General features: G+C 42.1%; 1 protein-coding gene across 8 annotated transcripts in view; it reads left to right on the top strand.

Moving 5' to 3' along the window:
* Positions 1–26600, top strand: part of LOC138824833 (transmembrane and coiled-coil domains protein 1) — a 139240-nt gene that overhangs the window by 108015 nt on the left and 4625 nt on the right. For all 8 annotated transcript variants that reach the window (XM_070019186.1, XM_070019182.1, XM_070019184.1 and 5 more), the window contains 2 exons: positions 7560–8494; positions 25575–25710. In XM_070019186.1, the coding sequence (XP_069875287.1) occupies positions 7560–8494; positions 25575–25710 (1071 nt within the window). The remainder of the gene's footprint in view (positions 1–7559; positions 8495–25574; positions 25711–26600) is intronic.

The following is a 26600-nucleotide window of genomic DNA, read 5'->3' as shown; positions in this document are numbered from 1 at the left end:
TTTCAGCAACTTCTTCACAAAGTTGAATTTCTTTCTTGTTATCTTTGTTTATTCTGGTATTTATTTCAGTGCTAAGTGAGCAAACTGAAAGTCAGACATGTAGAAAAAACATCTCACCTAAGTCAGATGTGCACAGAGAAAACATCTCACTGAAATTGTGCCCACAGGGATTAGTGATGGGCATGCCATTCTACAGAGAGACAGAAGACGCTGAAGAGGATGATCATAACTGAGATGTGCCTTCTACATTGGCAGACTACAAGTTGTTGTTTTTTTTCCTTTCCTTTACTGAGGCTTGTACTCAGGTCCTTGAGCATGCATATTGTGAAAATACTGTACAGAGGGGTTACAATTACATTAATAAGGTAAGGAGCACTTTTTTTTTTTTTTTTGTCTGTCATGGGGCTTGAACTCTGAGCGCTGTCCCTCAGCTCTTCAGCTCAAGGCTAGCGCTCTAGCACTTGAGCTACAGCGCCCTTCCGGTTTTCTGGCGATTTATTGGAGATAAGAGTTTCACGGACTTTCCTGCCTGGGCTGGCTTTGAACCACGATCCTGAGATCTCAGCCTCCAGAGTAGCTAGGATTACAGGCATGCACCACCGGCATTCAGCATGAGTACATTTCTTATCAAGCATTGTTGCCTCCTCCTTTGTTTCCCCTTACCATCTCTGCCTTCCCATCTCCCCCACCCCCACCCCACCAAAGTTGTAAAGTTTGTTTTTCGACATAATGTCTTGTACATCTCATTGTTGCAATGGGTCCACATGTATCCCTATTTAAACAATTTGTTTTTTTCCCTTCCCCTCCCCAAATTATACCAACATCAGTGAACACAGGAGTTATACTGTGGGGGAGGAACATATAAAGCAACAAAGAAATCATAAATATGTTAGAAACAATAGCAAGAAAGAAAAACCATTTGAGTTCTTATCTTGGTGTTCATTTCCCCTAACATCAACTTATCTGACCATTTCTGCTTGTCTCAGACATATACTAGTGATTGCAAATAAGGGAAGCCATGGAACCTATGTTTTTTTGGGCCTGGCTTACTTCACTTAATAAAATTTTTTCCAAGTCTTTCCAGTAGAGACAGAATCTACATGCTACTTTGCCAGGGTTGGCCTCAAACTCCAGATACTCTTACCATTTCCTGCTGAGTAGTAGTAGTTGGGCATCATCACCCCACACCACTGTTTTATTGTTCAACTAAATGAAATAATTCAGTATGTTTACTTTCATCTGCTTCCCTTTGACCAATATTATCATCATTATTTGTTGTTGTTGTTGTTGTTGTTATTGGGGAGAAGGTATAGATAAGACAAGTCTTGCTATATATCATCCAGTCTGATCTAGAACTCAGTCTTCTAGACTCAGCCTCCCAAGTGGTGGTACTTCAAGAGTGTACTACCACACCAATTTGTGGATTTCTTTTCTTTTTTTGTAGGCATGAGATATGGGGGAGTTGTTGGTAAAGGCAAGCCTCAAGAACGTTATGGAAAATTCAAGTTAAATCTGACTCCTAAGGCAGGACTTTGGTCCTCTGTGTTTTGTCCTGCCTCAACGTAATCTAGTGAGCTGAAAAAGACAAGCTTGCAAGACTGACATTCATAGTCTACATTCATAGTCGATTAGATGACCGATTCCTGGTGGCTCTTACGGCCTCTAAATTTTTACAAATCGTATATAAAAATTTGATTTACATATTACAAATTTCAGAAATCAGATACTCTGTCCTATTCCCCACTACTATAATACTTTATTTTGGTTAAAAACAACAACAACATGACTACTCTGTCTCCGAGATAAAGGTGGGCAGAGCCTTTAAACATAGTCTTCAGCTCCCGGCATGCGCCCACACAAGCAATAGCAATCCATTCTACAAAGTTTGACTTTCAAAAACTGCTTTTAGAAAGAATAAACTACTCAGGCATCTTTATGTTTTCAGATTACTTTCAAAGACTTTCCACTTCTTTTATTCTAAAATGCTTTCTTCATGCCTATGTGTATAGAATGTGGTTCTGAGTATGTAGGGGTAATGAACCTTCTGGCCTGACTGAGGAAAGGTAACTTCTTGAATGCTGGCTACTATCAAAGGACAAGATCACAATTACTTAATTTTATGGTCGCAATTGGATTTATTTTCTTTTCTAGAATTGGACAATGCTTTATTCTATAAATAAAACAAGTGTTCGTGAGCCAAACAGTTTGATTTTAAAGATGGGAAAAGTTAAAGAAAGCAAAGACAAAAAAATAAATGGGATATTTCAAAGTTGTTTTACTTGCAAGGCAGAGACTAGAAAAAGGGCCGATAGAAAAATATTTGGTTAGAGTTACCAGTCCTTTTTTGTGTGAAAGGATTAAAGGAGAGGGAACTTTATTATCTTGCCAACTGAAACTGGACTGTTTGGGAAATTTGGCTGTTATCTCTAATCCTGACTGAAGGTCAGATAACAACTTCAGGTATCTGGTGAGCAGAACTTTAGTATGAATGACTCCATTTGCTGTTTAGCCTAGTATTTTGGGGAACTACTTCAGGAGCTTAGTCTAAAACATTGACTAGCTGTAGTGTCTTGTTTTGTTTGAAACAGTCTCATTGCGTACCCCAAGATTGCCTGAAGCTTTTGATCCTGGGACTTACAATGCCTGCATGCTATCGTGCCCAGCAGAACTCTGATACATGAGTTTTATTCACTTTTTTTCGTTTTTTTCAGTAACAAGAATGGAACCTAGGACTTCATGTATGTAAGTCAAGTGCGCTGCCACTGTGCTTTTCCAAAGACCTTATGATTGGTGCCAGTGGCTTACACCTGTAATCCTAGCTACTCAAGAGGTGGTGAGATCTGAAGACCCTAGTTCAAAGACAACTGGAGCAGATAAATATGAGGGACTTATCTCCAACTAATCATCAAAAAGCCGGAAGTGCTAATAACAGTTGTTATTGTTGTTTTGTTGGTCAAGGGGCTTGAACTCAGCCAGAATGCTGTCCCTCAGATCTTCAGCTCAAGGCTAACACTGTAGCACTTGAGCCACTGAGCCACTTCAGGTTTTCTGAGTGGTTTATTAGAGATAAGAGTCTCATAGGCTTTCCTGCCTGGGCTGGCTTTGAACCTTGATCCTCAGATCTCAGCCTCCTGAGTAGCTAGGATTACGGGTGTGAGCCATTGGTGCCCAGCTTTATAATAATTTTATAATAATGTTGTCATTAGATGTAATGACAACAGCTAGAAGTGGAAGTGGTAGAGCATCAGCCTTGAGCAGAAAAGCCAAGCAAGTACAAGACCCTGCGTTCTAGCATAAAAAGAAATAAATAAAAAGCTTCCATGAAAAGGTAGTTACCCCTTTGTATAGCTGAGAAATCTTAGGCTCAGAAAGAACAACAGGTGGACCAAAGACACAGCTCAGGAACCTGGTAGTCGGGTTGAACCCATGTCATTTACTTTTTTGTTGGGGTGGTTGTTATGTCTACCATATTACCTCACATGTGATTTCTCAAAGTTCAGAACTGTTGTGTGTTCCTGTGCTGTCTCTTCCTTCCTCTCTCCCTCCCTTCTGTTTTTGTTATTTATCAGTTGGTTGGATGAGTTTTTTGTTGGTTTTTGTTGGACTGGGCCTTTCTGTGTAGCCAAGGCTGGCCTCAGCTCATAATCCTCCTGCCTCAGCCTCGTACCCATCGGGTTCTGATACTTTAATCTACTTAGAAAAGGTATGTAGATCTTTTAGTATACTTGCAAATGAAAACTGTAAGCAGAAGCTTTACCAAATACTATCCCTGTTAAATCAGTGTTTTGAGGCGTTGCTATTTAAATGTTTCCTGATAAATTAATTCATGTCAGTTAATAGATAATTTAAGTCTAGCAAATTAGTTCTTAATGACCAGACGAAGTGCAAACACAGCAGTATTGCCTGCTCATTGTAGCAGCAGTTAGAACCGAATGATGGGTGCACTGGTACACTTTCTCTCTCAGGAGCCCTGATGATGAAAAAATAAAAGTCCTCCGGAGAGTCAGACAAGACACTACTGTCTTCCTCCCTGCCTTGTGAGAACTGGTGGCAGGGAGAACTTTACAGTCAGGTTATTTGTCAATCAAGGCTCACAATGTTGATTTTGTAGGCTTGTTGTGAGGATTGAGAGGTTAGCTGGTCTGGTGTTGAGCTACAAGGCCAACCACAGCAGTCTCACAAACTGAGCGTGTGTGTCATCTGCATCTCATAGTTGGTGGGATGGGTGGAGAGGTTTTGCAGCTAATAGCCATGTGTGACTTGAACCTAAGTAGTGTATGTCTAAACCTAAGTAGTGTATGTTTCACTGTTGTACTAAAGAGAACTGGGTTCTGTTTATTTACATTTTATGTATAAATAAGGGATATACAGAGTGAACCAAAGGAATAAGGTAAGTCAGCAGTACAATAAAGGTGAAATGATAGAGCCTTGGTATCTTGGTGTCAGTTTTCTTGTTTTGTAGATTTGTACCTTTTTTAATAGGTCCTTAAGAAAGTCCTGAGGTAATCCCAGGAGAGGGCAGGAGGCTTGGAAGTTTGAAGCCAGCCTAGGCTACAGGTTATATAATGAGACCCTGTCAAGCCAGTGTGGGTTTAATAGTGAGACCCAGAGAGACAGAAAGACAGACAGGTGAGAAAATCCTGAACTAGGAATGTAACTCAGTGTTAGTGTTAGAATACTTGGCACTGAGCTGAATTCCCAATACCATAAAATCCCGTAATACTACCTTAGAACTGTTTTTACTTAACTATATGTGTGTATGTATGTGAGGATGTGTGTCTGTGTGTGTATATGCATGTATGTATGCATGTATTATGTATATATTACATATCACAGTTCTAGAGATTGAATCCAGAGCCTGGAGCATGTTCTCTGCTCCACCACTTGAGTAACACCCCCAGCCCTTTTTGTTGTATGTTCTGTTTTTGAGGTAGGTTCTTTACCTAGGGGCTGAGCAGACCTTCCTGCTTCCTTCCACCTCCTGAAATATTTTAAGTTTTGCATTCTATACTTGTTTGTCTAGAGTAACTTAGGCATCTAATTTTGCATCTTATTTATGTCCAGTATAATATGCTTGCAAAGGCTAGTTTCGATTTTGTGTGTGTGCGCCAGTACTAGGGCTTAAACTCCAGGCCTTGTGCTTTCATTCAGGTTTTTTCATTTCTGTTGTTTGTGCATAGCTGACATTCTATTACTTGAGGAACACCTCTAGTCTGGCATTTTTCTGGCTAATTGAGGGACTGTCAGCCTTCTCTGCCTAGGCTGGCTTTTAACAGTAGTCCTCCAGGTCTCAGCCTCCTCAGTGTGCCTGAGTGCCCGGCTTGTAAAGACTGTTTAAGAAGAGAATCCATGGAGTTGGAGGCACAACTCAGTTGGCACGCCAGCCCCTGAGCAAAGCTTGAGGACCAAGTTCAAGTCCTAGTCTCACAACAAGAACAACAACAAAAAAGAGTATCTGTGTTGATGGATTCCTAACCTGAGCAATAGTGTATACCCACCTAGTCCTACATGTCCGTGCCTAGAGCATGGACCTCTCCTTCAGGATTTTATTCATTGACCCAAAACACAGGTGTTCACCTCTCCTGCATAGTGGTACTGTGGGTCATTATATCCTCCTCTGTCCATTTCCTTCTCCTCTGCTCTCCTTCCCCACTCTTTCCCATTTCTCCTTTCCTCATCCTTCCCTTGCTGTTTCCACCCCATTTCTCTATTGTACCTTCCATGTTTGCAAGAGGGCACATAACTGGGGTTGGATCTCAGAGTTTGTACTGGCTAGGCAGGCAACCTTCTGAGTCATGCCTCCAGTCCTTTTTCTGCACTGCTTAATTTGCACTTGCTCCCTGGTTTCTTTAGGTTTTTTGTTTTGTTTTGTTTTGCCCGGTTGTGGGGCCTGAACTCTGGGCCTGGGTACTGTCCCTCACCCCTTCAGCTCAAGGCTAGCGCTCTACCACTAGAGCCACAATGCCACTTCTGGCTTTTTCTCCATATGTGGTGCTGAGGAATACAACCCAGAGCCTCATGCTTACAAGGCAAGCACTCTACCACTGAGCCACTTTCCCAGCCCTCTTTAGTTATTTTATAAAGAAATAAAATTGCATCTAAAATCTGATCATTTGTAAACATTTGTATATAGAACGTTTGTTGTGATTTTACTGGGTGGATTTGGTCCACCCAGATTAATAAACTTCATTTCATATCCACACTTCTTAAGTTAGGATGTAATGACCTCAGTGTTGAGAAAATCCACAAGGCATGGGCAAAAGTGACAAGGAGGTTTTTTTTGGGGGGTGGGGGGTTTGGCTGTGACTGCCTTGTCCCAAGAGAACTGAGAGCAGCCCTAACCTCCAATAGGACAGAGTTTATATAAGTCAGAACCACACATAGATGGCAGTTTACAGAAACTCAAAGATGATTGGTGCAGGGATATTCTTCAGCTGTGGTCAGGACCAGGCAGACCGCGTTCTGGAGACCAGAGATTCAGGATTCGAATTGGGGGTTATCAAAAAAGCTGGGTTATTACAAGAAGAACATATAAATTAGATTTATACCAATATAATAAAACCTAAGAGAGAAAACTAGAGTATTGTAGGCTTGGAGCAGACTTAGATGTAGAGGTGTCTACCTTATTTGCTGTTCTTATACTCCAGTGGACTTTTAGTTTAACTAAATCTAAATAATCCGGATCTGATTATATACTACAATTGTGAAACAAAAAATTTCATTCAGAAAGAAAATCAACAAGTAGGAACTTAGTACAAACCTAGAAGGTTGGGACTCCAGTGTGTGTTAATTTTCAAGAGCTCTCATTGTAATACTTTGTAACTTGGCTATCTAAAACTCCATTATATTGACCTGTAGGTGAATTGAACATGATGAGAAAATGACACAAAACTGCTCACCTCAATCCTACATACTGTTTATTTGGGGGGTGGGGGCAGCAGGGGGCAATACTGAGACCACAGCCTAGTGATATCTGAACAACAAAATTAAATTGGAAAACAGACATACCTTGTCTTACATAGATTTGCTTCTGAATAAAAGTATACATGTAGAATATAAAGTATTACATGTTTTAAACCCACTTAGGAAGATTTGTTATTTAGAGAAATACATAGGAAATCCTCTAGCAAAAGAATAATGGCCCCAGTTTACAACTTTTTTCTTCTAGTACTACGGCTTGAACTTAGGCCTTCACACCCTTACACATTGCTAGCACTCTACCACTTGAACCACATCTCTAGTCCAGCACTTTGCTGGTTTATTAGAGATGGAGTCTCTTAGACATTTCTGTCCTGGCTGGTTTGGATCTATTTATCTTCCAGGGCTCAGCCTCCTGAGTAGCTACGATTGCAGTATTACAGTTTGTACTGATCTTTTATCTCATATACTGTATCTATTTTGTATCTAGGAGGAACCGAGGGCTAATAAAGGACAGGAGGGAATACAGGTCAGCCATCTATGCTGAGAATTAAGAGAAGGTAGATTTTCAGTGCGTATTAATTCTAGAAAGGTGATCTTCTTTGACTTCTACTAACATCTTCCTCTTGCTTTTATTTTAGATCGAACGGTTGGAAGTAAGCAGCCTCGCCCAGACTTCCAGTGCAGTGGCCTCTAGCACTGATGGCAGCATCCACACAGAGTCTGCGGATGGAATACCAGACCCTCAACGCACAAAGGCTGCCATTGCTCACCTGCAGCAGAAAATTCTAAAGCTTACAGAACAGATCAAGATTGCACAAACAGCCCGGGACGACAATGTTGCTGAGTATTTGAAGCTTGCCAACAGTGCAGACAAGCAGCAGGCTGCCCGCATCAAACAGGTCTTTGAGAAGAAGAACCAGAAATCTGCCCAAACCATTCTCCAGCTACAAAAGAAGCTTGAGCACTACCATCGGAAGCTTCGAGAGGTAGAGCAGAATGGGATCCCCCGGCAGCCAAAGGATGTCTTCAGGGACATGCACCAGGGTCTGAAAGATGTGGGAGCCAAGGTGACTGGCTTCAGTGAAGGTGTGGTGGACAGTGTCAAAGGTGGATTCTCCAGCTTTTCCCAGGCCACCCATTCAGCAGCAGGAGCTGTGGTCTCTAAACCCAGAGAGATCGCCTCGTTAATTCGGAACAAATTTGGCAGTGCAGACAACATCCCTAACCTAAAGGACTCTTTAGAAGAGGGGCAAGTAGATGATGCGGGGAAGGCTTTGGGAGTGATTTCGAACTTTCAGTCAAGCCCAAAATATGGTAGTGAGGAAGATTGTTCTAGTGCTACTTCAGGTTCTGTGGGAGCCAACAGCACCACTGGGGGCATCGGTGTAGGAGCATCCAGCTCCAAAACAAACACCCTAGACATGCAGAGCTCAGGATTTGATGCACTTCTACATGAGATCCAAGAGATCAGGGAGACCCAGGCCAGACTGGAGGAATCCTTTGAGACCCTCAAAGAACATTATCAGAGGGACTATTCCTTAATAATGCAGACCTTACAGGAGGAGCGATATAGGTAAGTTATATGAAATTAAAATCCTGAATTATGGAGTATAGAGAAGTGACTTCAAAAGATCTTTATCCTTTTCTAGGTGTCAATGTACTTTAAGTATGACATATAGCATCTACATTTTATTGTTTATCAAACAGCAAAATAGAGATCGTACTCCGGTGAAACATTTTAGACAGGGAATGAAACTTTAACCTCTCCAGTCCTTGATTCCACTTCAAAACTTTCTAAAGTATTCCATTTATGTGTTTAAACCACAGTGGCACAAAATAAGTGAAACCTGTACCCAAACTACACTGAATTCTAATTACCTTAATTCTCAAAACTCTTTAGATAATCAAAGTGTAATGAACCCTGTATTTTGGCCTTTAAACAGACTTACCTGCACAGTTGGTGCAAAGATTAGATTGGAAATAAATTCAGATAAGTGTATCTGTAATCTTTACTATGAATTGACACACGTTTGAATGGGAGGAGACTTAAGTATGAAATAGTTTTGTTTTTGTTTTTGTTGGTCATGGGGCTTGAACTCTGGGCCTGGGCGCTGTCCCTCAGCTCTTCAACTGAAGACAAGCGCTCTACCACTTGAGCTACAGCACCACATCCAGTTTTCTAGTGCCTTATTAATAGGAGATAGGAGTCTCATGGTCTTTCCTGCCCAGGCTGGCTTTGAACCGCGATCCCCAGATCTCAGCCTCCTGAGTAGCTAGGATTTACAGGCGTGAGCCACCAGTGCCCGGTATGAAATAGTTCTATAGCAACTCTCAAAGGACTCAACACTCTTGAGACAGAATCCAAGGAGAAATTGGTCTATTTTGATTTATTATTGGTTTCCTCATGTTGAGTGTTGAACCCAAGACATGTAACCACACACCGTATGGCTAATGTACACCCCCAGCCTCTTACCCTCCCCACTCCCGCTTTTAGGCAGTACTGGTGATGGAACTCAGAACCTCATTCTTAGTGCTATACAACTTGAGCCACATCCCCAATCCTTCCCCCTATTTTTCTTCACATGCAGAGAGACTGTCTTCAATGAAATACTTCATTCAGCCAGAGACTAGCTTACCTCATTTTGCAGAATAAAGACCAGCTTACAGGAGCCCTATATCTGCCCTGCAGTTAAGCCTTAAAGTACCTGGATTCTGGTCCTGTCTCAGTTAAGAACTAGGGAGAATCTTCTGCTGTAATATTGAGGGTTGAACAGTCTTTTGAGGTTTTATGAGATAGTCTCAGAGCCTGAAATAAACTGTTCATGCTTACCAGTTAGCTATGAGGCTAGGAATAGCACAAGTCCCTTTCAAATGTGATAATGCTAGTCAGTAATTACTGCTTTTCTTTATTCTTCTGTCCTTCAAGACTTCAAGGAATAAGAAAAGAGAAGTGAATGTAGAACAGAAAAATTAATTCCTAAAAAATGTTACTATTTTTATTTCAGTGTTCTGTGTGTGTGCACACACATGCACATGTTTCTACTAGGGCTTGAACTCAGGACCTAGGAGCTGTGCCTGAGCTGTTTTGCTCAAGGCTAGTGCTCTACCACTTGAGCCACAGCTCTTATTCCTGGTTTGTTGGTGATTAACTAGAGATAATCTCAGGGACTTTCCTGCCTGCCTGACTTTGAACCATGATTCTAAGACTTCATCCTTTTGAGTAGTTAGGACTATAGGTGTGAGCCACCAGCATCCTGCTTGTGAATTCTTTAACATGATAAATCAGTGTCCAAAACAAAGAATTTAAATATCCTAAATAGTCAAGTGGTGGGCATGGTGGTACATAGCTGTAATCCAGCATTTGGGAGGCTAAAATAAAATAGGAGTTCAAAGTCAACTTGAACTACATAGCCTGGGCTACACACAGTGAGATTCCATCTCAAACAATTTTTTTTTTTAATCAAGTAGATCTTTTTATCTAAATCCCAGGCTCAAATTCCCTTTCCTTCATTAACCTTGAAAAACAAGCACACATGAGATTATTGTAACACTTAAATAAAATCTTTAATGTAAAGTATGTAGCTCAATGCTTGACCTCACAGTGGTTGTCCATTGATGTCAGAGAGAAGCTGCTGCTAATCACACCCCACCACCAAGAAGACCTGAGTGTTGCTTACTCGGTTGCTTTAAAACTATTTAAAAACAACAATATCTGCTTTAATTTTGTTGTTGTTGTTAGCCATGGGGCTTGAACTGGGCCCTGTCCCTGAGCTTTTTTGCTTAAGGCTAGTGCTCTACCACTTTGAGCCACAACACCACTTCAGTTTTCTGGTGGTTAGTTGGAGATAAAAGTCTCATGGACTTTTTTGCCCAGGCTGGCTTTGAACCTCAGATCTCAGCCTCCTGAGTATCTAAGATTACTTGCGTGAGCCACGGCTGCCCAACTGATGTTTATTTTAAATAGAAAACAAAACATTCCAGTTTTTCAATTCCTCTAGAGCTTAAAATTAACATGTTGTCTTCAAATAAGATGTAGGTCAATATAAGAAAATCAGAGAGGGAAAACCACATCTCCCAAGCCTACCTTTTTATCCACTTAGTATTAGTCTGAGAGAACACAGAACTTTAGCTCCTTATTATCACCTTAGACGAATCTAGCCAAGCTTCTGAGAGGTGTTGAATAGTGCTTTTTTTCCCATTGCACTACAGGTTCTCTGCAGTATAAGGACTGGTTCTATGAAATGAAAAGAGACTAAAGGAAACTTGAGTTTTGTCAGAAGAGAAGAAAATGGGGGGGGGGGAGGCAATAATATATAATCTGATATATTTGTAATCCCACTTCACTCTTAGAATGGTGTCTCCTTAAAATCCAATCTTGAAAGGAAGCCTTTTTTCCCCTCTAGGAAATAGAGTGGAACAATCACAGTTATTTCACTTGATTCTTGCCTCCCACTCCCACCCACTCTCCCCACCCCCGCCAAACTTGGCCTCAAGCTTGCAAAGCAAGTGCTTTCCCATTTGAGCCCATGCCCACAGTCCCTTACTCAGTTGTTTCTGTACCAATATTCTCCTATAAGGAGTAAAGAGATGTGCTTTTCCATTATATGTCTTTGCACAGTAAATATATTTGTCTAACATTAGCCATTTTTGAGCAGTTTCCCATAAGTGAGGTTTTTTCCCCACAACTGAAGCTATTCTAAGAACTAAAACTTCATATTTTAAGCTTTTTTTGTTGAGAATTTGTAATCTGCCTTTTAACAAAATATGCTGAACCCAACTTAATGGAAATAGCTTAGTTAGTGTTCTAGCATATAGTGAAACTCAAGCTAGTAAGACCATGTATTTATGTATCTGCCCCTACAGAAAATGGTCTTAGACTATTTTAGCTCATTTGTCTGCTGTGTTTGTTTTTTCTCCTTTCTGTATTTCCTCTACACTGTTAGTGAGCTGCCTGCAGCAGTCCCTTTTTGCTCTGTGCTATAGCACAGTTCAGATCTTGGGCATTGTAGCTATTTCTACTGTATCAGACTTTGCTTTTTATATAGGAAGTAAGACTAGTGGACTCTTTTTTTTTTTTTTTTGGTCAGTCCTGGGCTTGAACTCAGGGCCTGGGCACTGTCCCTGAGCTTCTTTTGCTGAAGGCTAGCACTCTACTATTTGAGCCACAGCACCACTCCCAGCTTTTTCTGTTTATGTGGTACTGAGGAATGAAACCCAGGGCCTCATGCATGCTAAGTAAGGACTCTACCACTAAGCCACATTCCCAGCCTGCTAGTGGACTCTTGAATGACCAAGAACTGCTCTAGCTGTTTTGCTTTGATTTTCTTTCTTTTACAAAAATTTTCTGGGGGCTGGGAAGGTGGCTCAGTGGTAGAGTGCTTGCCTTGCAGACACGAGGCCCTGGGTTTAATTCCTCAGGACCACATAAGCAGAAAAAGCTGGAAGTGGTGCTGTGGCTCAAGTGATAGAACACTAGCCTTGAGCTGAAGAGCTGAGGCCAGGCCCAGAGTTCAGGCCCCACGACTGCCCGCCCTTCCCCCCCCACCCCCCAAAAAAAAAATCTGTGCTTTAGTTTATTTTTCTAGTATCTGCGTTGGGAAGGAGACCATACACAGTGTTGCTAGTTACATGATGTTATCATTAATAGAATCTATTAAATTGCTGTGGTGTGTACATGTTATACACTTTATGTGCATTTTGCCAAGCTTCACAATAACCCTGCAAGAAGCTTATTTTATAACGTTTTATAGACGAGGAAATTGGAGATTTTTAAATTTGCCTGAGATTACTTAATAGTAAGTATTAAAGCAAGGATTCAATCCCAGTTTTATGAGACTGGGATTAGACTTCAAGTTGTGCTCTTTTTATACCAGGACAAATTGATTTCCAAGTTGAAACCTGAATCCTATGTGGTTGAAAGACTAGTCTAGTTCTAAGAATCAGTAATTGCATTGGCAGTGGTATTGGGCCTTTCCTAGATCAGAGAGAGAAAGAGAGAGAGAGAGAGAGAGTATGTGTGTGTGTGTGTACTAAAAGTTGAATCCTTGTCTTTAGCCTATTTTACAAAACTTTGAATGTGCAAGCTAGTGCAACGGTATGGGCAATTTGTGCACTTAAACCTTCACACGATCATTATTTCCTCTTTCAAAGTCCTTTCTCAATAACACCACTTTCTTCCTTTTTTTTTTTTTTTTTTTTTTTGTGGGGGGATCCAGTCGTGGGGCCTGAACTCTGGGCCTGGCCGCTGTCCCTCAGCTCTTCACCTAAAGGCTAGCGCTCTACAACTTGAGCCACAGCGCCACAGCGCCACTTCCCGCTTTTTTTTTCTTTTCTGCTTATATGGTGCTGAGGAATCGAACCCAGGGGGCCTCATGCATGCCAGGCAAGCGCTCTACCACTGAGCCACCTTCCCACCCCCAACACCACTTTCTTAATATGCTTCCTTTGCTCTCTACCCTAGTAAGTAGTACTAGGCAAGATGATTGCCCAAGACATCTGCTTCACTCTAGAATGATCAGAAGCACTCTTGTCACCTGTGGCTTAGTCTCTGGCTTTACCACTTAATTGTGCTATGACTGTCAATATTCTTTCAGCACCTGCTCCCACATACTCTGGAAGCTCTGGAGCAGAGTATGGATCTAGGCTCCACTTCACCCTTTTGCTTGGAACTAAGTGATCAGTCATTGAACTTTGTGATGGGCCCTTAGGTCTGAGTGAAATGATGTATTTGGAAGGATAGGAAACAAGGTTTAGAAATTTTTTAATGATTGGATCTGCTGATGTCAGATTATTCTTGCCCATTAAAATGTTACAGTTTGTAAATGGCAGCCGGGTTCAGCAGAAGTAGAAGGACCCTTGTATGTCTAGTCTAAACTCAGTTCAAGTTCAGGACACTGAACCCCAGAAATATAAGGTGACTTTTGCTAAGCTGCATAATAAAACCATCTCATATATTTCATATCTCATATATTTAATTTGTTGCCAAAGACTAAGTCCCATTCCCAAAGTGAGTATAATACCTAATACACTGCTGAAAGAAGTTCAGCTGTGGCAATTGCATTGAGAATAGGAGCTGAGAAAAACCTTAAATCAATAATTTTACTGGTTTCTTTTATGGTTCTTCCTTAGAGACTCTGTGGTTACTGCTGAATAAAACCATGGTATGTAGTGCAGGCAAGACCTTCTTGGTGTCCATGAGCAGTAAGGCCATTTTGAAAGCTTCTATTTTAAGGGGATTGTTGTCCTTTAGAAACCAATTTCAGAGAATGTTTGTATTAAGTCCAGAGTTACTTTAAATCTCACTGAGTCACAAGAACAAAAATAAAGGAGGCAGTCACCATGAGCAGTCATCACATGCACAGAACAGTTAGTAACTAAGCTGACCCAGTTAAGCACCAGGGTATTAGAGTCCTAACTAAGCAAATAGTTGCTTAAAACATAATTTTACTGTCATGGGACATAAGTCAGGGATAAACTCAGAAATAGTTATTTTATTTTATTTTATTGGTTGGTTGTGGGGCTTGAACTCTGGGCCTGGGCGCTGCCCCTCAGCTCTTCAGCTCAATGCTAGCAGTCTACCACTTGAGCCACAGCACCACTTCCGGTTTTCTTGTGGTTTATTGGAGTCTCATGGAACTTTCCTGCCCAGGCTGGCTTTGAACTATGATCCTCAGATCTCAGCTTCCTAAGTAACTAGAATTCTAGGCATGAGCCACCAGGGCCGGCGTTTTGTTTTTGTTTTTGTCTTTTCCGGGTTTTTGAGACAGGGTCTTGCTAAGTAACTCAAGTTGCCCTGGGTTTCGCTGTGTAGCCCATATTGGCTTCAAACTCATGATCCTCCTGCCTCAGCCTGCCAAGAGCTGGAATTATAAGCCTTTACTACCATACTCACTACCCTTAAAGTTCTGAAGGGATTAATACTGTGCTGCTTCCCTTCTCAACTAAGTTGCTTGTTGCCTCTTTTTAAGACTCCCAACAAAATGAGGTAACAGAAGGCAAACAGAAAAACATCTGCTTTCTCCAGTGCAGCCAGAAATCTCATGCTCTCACCCCATGTCCTATCCTGTACCTCAGCTGTTTGTCTGTACTCTGGTCACACACTAGCAAACTACCTCAGGTCTCCAGTATGCACTTGGGAAATAGTATTGTGTTTGCTTCTACTGATGTCAGTCTTGGGACCTAGTTCTTCCTGTCTTGCTCAGTACCTGCCCTGCAGGTTTCATCAGGCATCTTGCTCTAGTGACCTGTTGCCTAATTAAGGAAGCACCATAGGCTCTCTCAGATGACTCCAACTTTTGAGTCACACCCAAAAAGTGATGCTTTAGACTGAAGAGTTCTCAGCTCTGTGCTCACCCAGTTTGTCATCCGTCAGGAATTTAACCCAGAAGGACCCGTGGCTTACCTTTGATGATAGAGGAAGATGAATATTATATTGACCAATCCAGTGACAGATCATTGGTCATTTATTAATTGTTCCCCTACAACAACATCTGGATGTGTTTAATATTTTGTTAGATACATCAAGTTTTATTTCCAGTGAGAGATGAACTTCACCTATCAAAATATAACATATCCTGCTTTCTTAAAGAAATAGCCACAGTTAGGGGTTTGGTTCAAGTGGAAGATTACCTGCCTTGCTATAATGACAAGGCCCTGGGTTCAAATTCCAGTACTGCCCTCCCCCATGAAAGACAGTCAAGACAGAAAGGTAACAAGGTGGCTGAGGGTAAATATGGTTGAACTAGCTTATGTGTATGAAAACAATGATGAAACTTAAATTGCTTTAAGGAGGGAAGATGAGGGAGAAAGATGGAGGGAGGAGTTTGATGTGGGGTATATTGTACGTGTGGAAACATCACAGTGAACCCCACCTTGTGCAATTACCATATGCTAATAAAAGTCTTGAAAAAGCTTAAAATGTTAACGCTCTCTCTGCTAACAGTTAAACTCAAGCCATGTTTAAATGCCTTGTGTCCCTTTGGGTTATAAAGAAAGAAGACCTTTGAGTAAAAATTCTCAAAAGGTGGTTATTACCTCATGACAACTTTGTATTTGTTATTTCATGGCGTTGCATGAAAGTTTGAGTCCACCAAAATTATATAAAGTACTTTTATAAAGTAAAATTATATAATTGTATCCCTTCCTGCCTATCTAGAAAACTAGCTAGCGTCCTGTGAAGGAGTTAAAAGCCCTTAAAGGAGCTAGATGCTGGTGGCTCACACCTGTAATCCTAGCTATTAAGGAGGCTGAGATCTGAGGATCGTGGTTCAAAGCCAACCCAGACAGGAAAGACCATGAGACTCTTTTTTTTTTTTTTTTTTTTTTTTTTTATTTGTTGGAGGCCTGAACTCTGGGCCTGGACGCTGTCCCTCAACTCTTCAGCTCAAGGCTAGCGCTCTACCACTTGAGCCACAACACCCCTTCTGACTTTTTCTGCTTATGTGGTGCTGAGGAATCGAACCCAGGGCCTCCTGCATGCAAGGCAAGCACTCTACCACTGAACCACCTTCCTTCAGCCTGACCATGAGACTCATCTCCAAGAAACCACCAGAAAACCAGAAATGGTGCTGTGGCTCAAGTGGTAGAGTGCTAGCCTTGACCTGAAGAGCCGAGAGACAGCATCCAGGCCCAGAGTTCAAGCCCCATGACCGCCTCGTTAGATCTGTGGTGGCAGGATTGAGATGCCTTGTACTCTACCCAAGACTCAAACATTCCACAGGGTTTAAAAAGACAGCTGCTGGTGCCCACGGTGTAGAACCCCAGGCATTGGAGCTTTCAAAGCTGAGACAATAGCATCTGGGCCCTGAGTTCAAGCACCAACCCCACCACACGCACATTAAAAAACAAAAAACCAAAAAAAATATGAGAAAGGACCAGGCAGAGAAAAGAGAATATGTGACAGGCAAAGGTAGCAGCCAATGAGCCAAAATAAAAACCTCATGTAGAACCTGGAATAGGGAAAAAGGGAGTTCTTGATTTTTAAAAACTTACATATGTGAAGATGGAAGTGTTCTGTCTCTGAATTCCCTAGGGTACCTCATTACTCCATTTTGGAATTGAGGCGGGAAGTAAAGCAGGCAAAAGATCACAGTAGTAGTAGTAAAAGTATGAAATATCAGTAGGAACCAGAACATTATGTTTTCTTCCCTTTGTTGAAATTTTTCATGTGATTAATTGTACAGACGAAAAAATACAACTAAAAGCAAGAAGACATGGTAGCATTTCTGGGCCTCCTCTTTCTTATTTAGGAAATTGATGTGCCTCCTGAGGAGAAGGAAGGAGAGGGTGTTTGTAGGTTATATCTCCATAAATCTGCATTCCTCAGAGGCAGACGCTACACATGAAAGGGTGGAGAGGGTGGCTGCCTATCACTGTTATTATAGCTGGTGTCAGTGTTTTGATGCTTATGGTGATTAGATTGAACCCTAAATTCTGCCCCCACATTCACTCCTTCCAAAAAAGCACCACCTCATTTTCCTGGGCACTGTATGTCAGAACAGAATGTCACATGTAGTCACATCCCTGAGGCTGGTAGCACTGAAAATGTTAGTACCAAGTGTGATCAGGTTTGTTGTTCCAGGTGATAGGTAGTGTGGTAGTGAAAAGACTTCGAGTCTGCGTGAACAAATTAGGGAAAATGTTTTTGTAATGATAGGCTAGTGAAATTCTTTGAAGGTACTGAGGCCAACCCAGAAGACCTGCATTCCAAGACATGAAGGGCGTTTTGCCAAAACTCTTTGTGTAAGATTGCACAAAGCCTCAAATGTTATGGCTTTCTGTTTCCTCCCTGGTGTTTCCTGTAGATCAGAGGTGCAGACTATGTAACCCACACACAATTGTTTGTATTAGTTCCATAGAATTTTAGCTACACAGTAACAGTGTAACTTTTCTGTTCTTTCAGAAAGTCCTCATTTTCCAGGTAATTCTTATGATTTGAAGAGGGAAACAAATGCTAGTTAGTTAATAGTTGTTAAAGGGCTGTGTCAGCTGTACTTTATTGGGTCTTGCTTTACCCTTGAGTTGTGCAGCTTTGCCTATTCCGTTTGTCTCTTTCATCTGCTGGGAAATGGAGCTCATTCTGCTTAACCCAAATGCTACTTTAGTGTTTAACTACTTGCTAATAAGGTGCTGAGTCTCTAGGAAGATTAGTCCTATCCTCTCATTTAGTGAACCCCTCAAGCTTGAAGAGATTTTGTGTTCTCCCATGTAATCCCAAGTATACTAGTCAACATCTCTGGTGGAGTTTTTATTTTCTACAAAGGCATGGGGAGGATTTGCTGTTTCTGGAGGATTTCAAAGATCAGATAAAATTGGCTTGAGACACATGCACAAAACATGCCTTCTTCCTCATCAGTGAGGTAGTTTTATTGATACAAAGGTAAGCTAGGAATGGATCAGTGAATGGCACTGAATTATGTGGCAGATTTGAGCTAGAGAAATGGTAGAAAATGGATGCAGGCCATCCTGGTTGGAATGATGAGGAGGAAAGAGACTGGCAGCACCTAGGTTTGACTACGGCAGAGAGAGAGAGAAAGAGAGAGAGAGAGAGAGAGAGAGAGAGAGTCCAGTACATTCATTAGTGTGATGTCACAGGAGAAAAGCCATACATAAACTAGAAACAGTGAATATTCAGAATAGGTAAAATTTGGAACATGGAGATAAATGTAGAGGTAAAAGTATAGAGAAAAAAATCAAAAGTGGGAACCATGAACAGTAAAGCCTTGAAATCACCTAACAGTCAACAAGCAATCTCTTGGATCTACTTCAGTAGGTCTCGTTGCAGGGAGAACTAGGAAGACCACACGAGAGCAGGGAAACCAAATGCATGCTTGCGATAGCTCTCATAGAGCTCCTCTTCAAGGCCAAGCATTTGGTGTCTGTCTTGTCTCATCTAATGTTCACAATGACCCCAACAGCAGGTCACCCACACCACCAGTGAGTTTGCAGAGCTAGGATTTGAATCTAAAACCTGGACAGAGCAGCTTTATCTACTGGTACAAACTACATAAGACAAAAATTCCTAGCAGTGGAAGTGGTGCTGTGGCTCAAGTGGTAGTGCCTTGAGCTGAAGAGCTGAGGACAGTGCCCAGGCCCAGAGTTCAAGCCCCATGACCAAAAAAAAAAAATTCCTAGCAGAGCATTGATGGCTCACACCTATAATCCTAGCTGAGATCTGAGGCTGAGATCTGAGGATCACAGTTCAAAGCCAGCCTGGGCAGGAAAATCCATGAGACTCTTATCTCCAATAAACCACCAGAAAACCAGAAGTGGTGCTGTGGCTCAAAGTGGTAGTGTGCTAGCCCTGAGCAGAAGAGCTCAGTGACAGCGCCTAGGCCAGGATGAACCAAATCTAATCTGAAAATGGTCTTTGACTCTTTCAGTGAACATTGGCATCAGGGTATCAGTATCTTGTACCTGTAATCCTAGTAACTCATGAGGCTGGGATGGAGGATCAAGGTCAAAGCTAGTCAGGAAAGAAAAGTCCATGCACTCCCTCTCCAGTTAGCCAGCAAAAAGCCTGGCTGGAGGCATGGCTCAAGTGGTAGAGGTACCAGCTATGAACCAGACGGTTGAACAAGCATTTGCAAGCCACTGAATTCAACACTGGTACCAGCAATAATAAGAATAATTATAAGCACTGACTTAAAATAGGCTTTAGGAGTGTTAGAAATAAGAGCTGAGGAGTTTTGCAAGTATCCTGATTCTTTGGAGACACTTGCTCATCTCCATGACCTCTGACACCAGAATTGGACAGCAGGAAAGTAGTTCCTTAATTGCCTCCAGAGATCTAATCCTTGATAAAGTCTTGACTTTATTGACATCTGTCAAGACCATCTTGAGTTCACTTACAGACATGGCTTCAGCTTTCTTGCCACATGCTGCCTTCCATACTGTTTTTTTCCACCCTGGGTTTGGACACAGGGACGAGACAGGGAATGTCAGGGCTAAGTCAGAGATCCCAGGCGGCTATCAGAGCATACCCCAGGCTTCTGCCCTGGGAACCATGCTTGCTGGACCAACATACATTTTCATATCAGGTGAAAAAAATGAGTCCGAAGAGCCTCCATGCCTAAGGCAGCCTATTTGTAGTTTGCCAAAGGCTCTGGAGTTTCATACATGTAGAAAAATAAAATTGCATTTCATTTGTGTTTCCTACCCCAATATTCCCTAAATATCCATCAGCTGAAGGGGAAACAAATAAAGTAAATAGAAACTTGTCCCAAGTAGTGAGTGATATAAATTTAGGATACAAAGTGTGGTAGAAACTTTACTTGTGAATGGCCAAGATGATTTGTAGTACAGTGAACTCACACACATTTCAGTTCATTCAATTTTTGGCCAATGTGAATAATGTTGCTAGGAACATTCTATAGTAGTCTTCATGTGGAAATGAGTTTCTGTTTCTCTTCAGTGTGCATGCACCTGGAGTGGAATTGGGAGGCTATCAGGTAACAATGCATAACTTTGTGAGGAACTACCAAACCATTTTCCCCAGCAGTCTTACCATTTCATTTCTCACCAGCAGAACGTAAGGAAAGATCCAACCATGTCCTCATCTTTGCTGACACTTGGTATTATCTCTCAGCACAGATCCCCAATCTTTTCATTGTGCCCTTCTCTTCCTCTAGCTCTAACCATCGTGCTAGTGGAGTGTTCCCATCCCTGTTAGTGGTTGTGTGACATAGACCACTGTTAAACTGACTCAGATTCCTCGGTTTTAAAGAGAGTTAGTTGCTCTGGGGTTCTTGACTAGTTTCAAGATGGCATCACAGTGCAAAGTTTAAGAATTTCAATTTTTAAAGTCAAACCTGGGTTCAAATCCTTGTTCCCCTGCTGTGTGCCTTTGGGAAGTACCTTTGAAACTAAGTTTTACTTTTTTTAATCTTTGAAAAATTTGTTCTAGTAATATATGTGAGCCACATTTTATATCAAATTAGATCTTTGACATGTGGTCCCAAAGGATGGGGTGGTCACCTGTAGAACACAATGCCAGAGGTGTTTATTCTGGCAGATGCCCTCCCTTTGCTTAGGAGCATTTGTTCCCAGACAACCTTTCTCTTAGTTTACAAGGGACCCACACTTCATTCTCTTAATGGTTTTGTTTTTGGCACTGGGGACGGAACCCAGGACCACACTGAGCACAGTCTCTACCACTGAGCTAGACCCCAGAAAGGCCTCAACTCATAACACTACAAGACATATGGCTAAGTATAGGCAGCTCAGGGGGCTCAAGGGTAAGCACCTGACTACTATATGTGAGGCCCTGGGTTGGGTTCCATCTTCACCACCATACACAGGGCCTGGTATATTAACATAATCTTAGAGGACATTTGGCAAACTTAAAATTGGGTAGAAATGTATTCCAAAAATGGCATCTGTTTCTGAGCATATTCCCTGGTCCAAGAATATTAGCCTGGTTCCTAATCAAAGGCAATATCAATGTTGCTGTACTGTTGCCTTGATAATAATTGACAGTCCAGCAGCGGGAAGCAGGACGGAGAGTCAGAGAAAGTCACGGGTAAAGGAGAACCGAGTAAGATTTAGCAGCATGGTATGAAGGAGTCAACTATGACTTTTATGTTTGTAAATTGTTGTTTTGTAGAGAAGAATGGAATGTAGGTTATAACTGCTGATTATTATTCAATTAAAAGGAGAAAGTTGATGCTACAGCATAAAAATTACCCTCAACAGAGAAATTTTTGTATTTCTTAAGTGTTTGCATATTCTGCTGGTGTCCCTAAAATGTCTGTCTTGTCAGCCAGGCATGGTAGCGTATAACTGCAGTCCCAGTCCTCAGGAGACTGAGGGAGCAGATTGAGAGGCCAGGGCCAGCCTAGGCTACTAGTAATGAGAACTTGTCAAAAAATGGTTTGTTTGTTTTTGCTGATAGTTGGGGCTTGAACTCAGAGTCCTGTGCTTGGCTTTTTTGTTCACTTTAGCCATACCTCTCCTTCCAGCTTTTTGCTGACAGTTGGGGCTTGAACTCAGAGACCTGTGCTTGGCTTTTTTGTTCACTTGAGCTATACCTCTCCTTCCAGCTTTTTGCTGGTTATTTGGAGATAAGGATCTCTCAGATTTGTCTGACTCCAAACCAGTTTTCTCAGATCTCAGCTCCTGAGTAACTAGGATTATAGGCATGAGCTACCAGCCCACCAAAAAGGAGGGAAATAAATTTTAAATTTGTATACTGCAGATATGGTTTGAAAAACAAAACAGGAAGACAATTGTGGATGTAACTCAGAAGTAGAGCATTTGCCTAACATGTTTAAGGCACTGGGTTCAGTCCCCAGCACCATAAACAAAGCAAAAAAAGCACATAAACATGAGGAAAGAGAAAAGGGGCTAGTTTTAAATGTTTGAGTTTGTCCTGGCCCCCATTCTCTTCCTTTCCCTCCCTTCCCTTCCTCCCTCCCTTCTCTCCCTTCCCTCCCTTCCCTCTTTTCTCTCCCTTCCCTCCCTCCCTTCCTCCCTTCCTTCCTTCCTTCTTTCCTTCCTTCCTTCCTCCCTCCCTCCTTCCTCCCTCCCTCCCTTCCTTCCTCCCTCCCTCCCTTCCTCCCTTCCTCCCTTCCTTCTCCCTTCCTTCTTCCCTCCTTCCTCCTTCCTTCTTCCCTCCTTCCTCCTTCCTTCTTCCTTCTTGTCCTCCCTCCCTCCCTCCCTTCTTCCTTCTTGTCCTCCCACTTCCCTCCCTCCCCCTGTAAGTATGCCTCATTATGCTTTCCTTTGGTGTGTATGTGTGAGTAAGTGATGTTGGAGATCAGACCCAGAGCTTCACACATTAAAAACTGAAGTATTCAGCCGTTTGTTTGTTTTGCTGGTGGGAGGGGGTTGAACTATAGGCCTTGTGCTTGCTTAGTTTTCCTGTTCACACTTGGCACTCTAGCACTTGAGCCACAACTCCAGGTTGGCTTAGGTGAATAACACTGATTATACTGACAACAGTATAAATAAGTTATAAATGTAATATATATAATTATACTGAAGCCGGGTGCTGGTGGCTCACACCCGTAATCCTAGCTACTCAGGAGGCTGAGATCTGACAATTGTGGTTCAAAGCCAGCTCAGGCAGGAAAGGCTATGAGATTCTTCTCTCCAATAAACGACCAGAAAATCGGAAGTAACACTCTGGCTCAGTTGGTATAGCTCTTGCCAAGAGCTGAGGGACAGCGCCCAGGCCCAGAGTTCAAAAGCCCCACGACCAACCAAAAAAAAAAAAATTATACTGACAACAGTATAAAATAAGTGGATAATTCACCAGAAACTGATTTCTACATATTAATTTTAATTACTTTGAAACAACAAAATTTAGTAACAAATGTTTAACAAGCATTATGATTGCTAAACTTTGAAATCAGCATTACTTATATATGATCAACTATACAAAACTCATCAGTTTTTCTTTTGACAAGTAACAGTAGAAGTTCCTAAGAATGAGAGAAACTATGAATTAAAGTTCTTATTTGCTAAGCTAGCACCAGTAATTCCCATCTTAAAACTCCCCAAGTAGATGAAGGAAGATGGGGTAAAGCAAGGCTGTTGAAAGCAGAAGAGAGATCTGAACTTGTGGACCTGTTTCTGCTCTGAGGCAACACCTAGCATCTAGCAAAGAAGTAATGACTGAGGCCAAACAGGCACAGTAGCTCTGGGTCAGGAGGTCAAGAGCCTTCCACAGCAACTGGGTGAATTGCTGTATCCAGAACTCAGTGCTGGGGAAGGTCTCAGGAACTAGGAGGTTTCTTCTTGGTTTCTAAGTCCTTTTTAATCTTAGCCAGGTTTGGTATATCATAGTTCTGGGGCAGATACATTCCAGCCATGTTGCCCAAAGCAAACCAAAGCGGGAACATGATGGAGCATGATGTCAGCAGAGAGGGGTGGGAGGGAGTGAGGGCAGAGGTAGCTTCCCCACTGCTGGCTTTGCTTTCCTTCCAGGTTGGCTTTTACTGGTATTTTGGAAATGGAATGTTACTTTGAACCGAGATCCTCCAATTCTCAGCCTCTTGAGTAGCTAGGACTACAGACGAGATCCTAGCCATCAGCACCCAGCTTTGTTTTGTAACTGGGTGTAACCCAGGACCTCCTACTCTTCCTGAGTGGTAGGAAAGCAAGTATGTGTCACCACACCCTGCTCCTGGCTTTACTGTTGTATTCTTAATAAGAAATCTCCCGAGGCTCACGTGAAGCTCATGTGTGCCCTCCTCGTGGTTGTCCTCTGACTGACAGGGACAATTACGTTCAAGTCACCAGAAGATGGAGATACATTGCTACTTCTTTTCCTTCTTCCTCACTTCTGACAGGTTTAACGTATAGTCTTCAACCTTTTTCCTGCCTCATTTCTTCAGTTGGTTTCAAGAACTACAAAAGCAGCCTGCTTCAACTGCCCTCTTTGTCACTACCAGACATTCCTTTTCCTAAAACAGGGTATTTGTCATGTGACTCATGTGACTCCTACACACTGAAACTATTCTAATTATTCTGTAACGCCTGGGGGTAACTCCAGCCTTTTTCCCATGTCCTTTTTTCCTCCCAATCTCATCCTAAGTTTCATCTTTCTGACAAGTAAACCTTTGGTCCTAAGTGTTGGAAGTACAAGTGGACTAAGTTATCTCCCAATCAGCCTTGTCTTTGTGTTCTTTGCTGCGTTGCATCCACTCTGGCCTACTTCTGCCACACAGACAGGCTGAGTTAGTTCCCCTCTTGAACTTTGTACTTACTTTTCCTTCTACAACACTTCGGTCTCCTTCATCTTCCAGGCTTCTGTTTATGTCGTTTGGCTTTCAGCTTTCAGCTTTCATTGCTAAACAGAGTTGGACAGGAAAGAAGCCTTTCCCAGCCATTCTAGCTCCCAGCCTCTAGCCACCCTTTCATATAGCCCCACTGATTTTGTTTTACTTCTTTCTGTTTTTTTGCCTCATATCTCCCCCATTGAATGTGATTCCTGAGGGTGGGTGCTCTGTCTCACTGACAGCGGTATCTCACCACGTTGAACATGCTCTGTGCACAGCTAGCTCTTAGGAAATACTCATTGACGAATGTCGTACGGCACTGCTAGCTCTGGTATTCTAGGGCTCTGACTTGCAAACACGCAGACAGAAGCTGTCCAATACTGGATTAGGCTACCAGGGACTACTCTAGTAGTCAATTTTCAGCTATATGCTGTTTGTCTTCCGATGAGGTTTGCTTAATTGTATGCTAGTGTTTTTAAATATAATTTTATTGTTAGTATTAAGGTATTGTACAGAGGTGTTACCATAAGTCAGGTGTTTCATAAGTCAGGTGATGAGTGCATTTTTTAGGACAATGTAACCCCTTCCTGTATTCTAGTTTTTACTTCTCCCATATATTGCTCAGATCAGAATAAGAACTTGCCTCACTATCATAATGATATACTTGAAACTAACCAAAGCTGCTGAAACTGCTGCAGATGCTGTGTATTGAGAAGATTATAGAAAAGCTATGTTGCTGATTTGGCCTATAACAAGCTGCCCTTTCCAGAGACTTAAGAGCAGTACCCACTAGCATGGCTTATTACCCAATTACCCAAGCTACTCAATTCTTTATGCTTGTATTTTCTTCTTTGCAGAATGGATTTGGGGGGATTGGTGTATGTTGCACCAAGAAAGATACAGAATGCATAAAACTCTTTCTCTCTTTCTTAGATGTGAACGATTAGAAGAACAACTAAATGACCTTACAGAACTCCACCAGAATGAAATCTTGAATTTAAAGCAGGAATTGGCCAGCATGGAAGAGAAAATTGCATATCAGTCCTATGAACGGGCCCGGGACATCCAGGTTAGCAGGAAGGCTAAGTTGTAAAAACAAAATACTACAGGGTAAGAAGGTAAAAGGGCTAGAAGGAAAAAAAAAAAAAAGGGAAAAGGAAAAGAGGATGGGAGTGGGGAGAAATGGGAGGTTAGAATATCAAGAAAAGTTAGTATGTTGGGAACCAGTGGCCCCGCCTATAATCCTAGCTACTCAGGAGGCTGAAATCTGAGGGTTGAGGTTTGAACCCATCTCAGGCAGCAAAGTCTGTAAGACTTACTGCTAATTAACCAGCAAAACGTCCAAAGTGGAACTTTGTGGCTCAAGTGGTGGAGCACTAGCCTTAAGCACAAAAGCGCAGGGACAGCGCCCAGGCCTTGAGTTCAAGCCCCAGGATTGGCACAGAAAGAAAAGAAGAAAGAAAAGCTTATACCACTCTAGTGCACTTGTTCTTCAAGCCATGGAGGTATGTTCTCAAAATTCTGTGCCGTTTTTGGGGTGGTCCGTCTGTTGCTTCCTGCTCCAGAAGTTGCTCTGGCCAGTCCTGAGGCAGGCTTGCCTGCCTCCTGCATCTATGGCAAAGGAGGACTTTGGTCCCAGTTCCCAGATCCAAGTCACTTAGTAGTGACGCTGATGCAGTGATGTGTAAGGTGAATAGCCTGTGAATCCTGTTCCACAGAGCAGTAGAACAGCAGTTTCTTATTTCTGTGGTGAACCATTTCTAAGGGAACAGGCCTTGGACTCAGAGAAGGGAAGGGGCCCAGGAAACTTGGATGACAGCCACCTAAAGGAATGTAGTCTTGATGACTTGCCCTGCTGTCATCTTCTCTGGGCCCTGAAACTATGTTTGTGTTCTAGTTTTGTTTTGTTTTTTCTCACCAAGATTATAGGCTGTGCAAGCACCCATGATCCACCCAGTA

The sequence above is a fragment of the Dipodomys merriami genome, unplaced genomic scaffold (genome assembly GCF_024711535.1).
Source record: "Dipodomys merriami isolate MVZ:Mamm:240054 unplaced genomic scaffold, mDipMer1.0.p SCAF_13, whole genome shotgun sequence".
NCBI classification, from domain to species: Eukaryota; Metazoa; Chordata; class Mammalia; order Rodentia; family Heteromyidae; genus Dipodomys; species Dipodomys merriami.
This window is presented reverse-complemented; position numbering and strand designations above follow the sequence as displayed.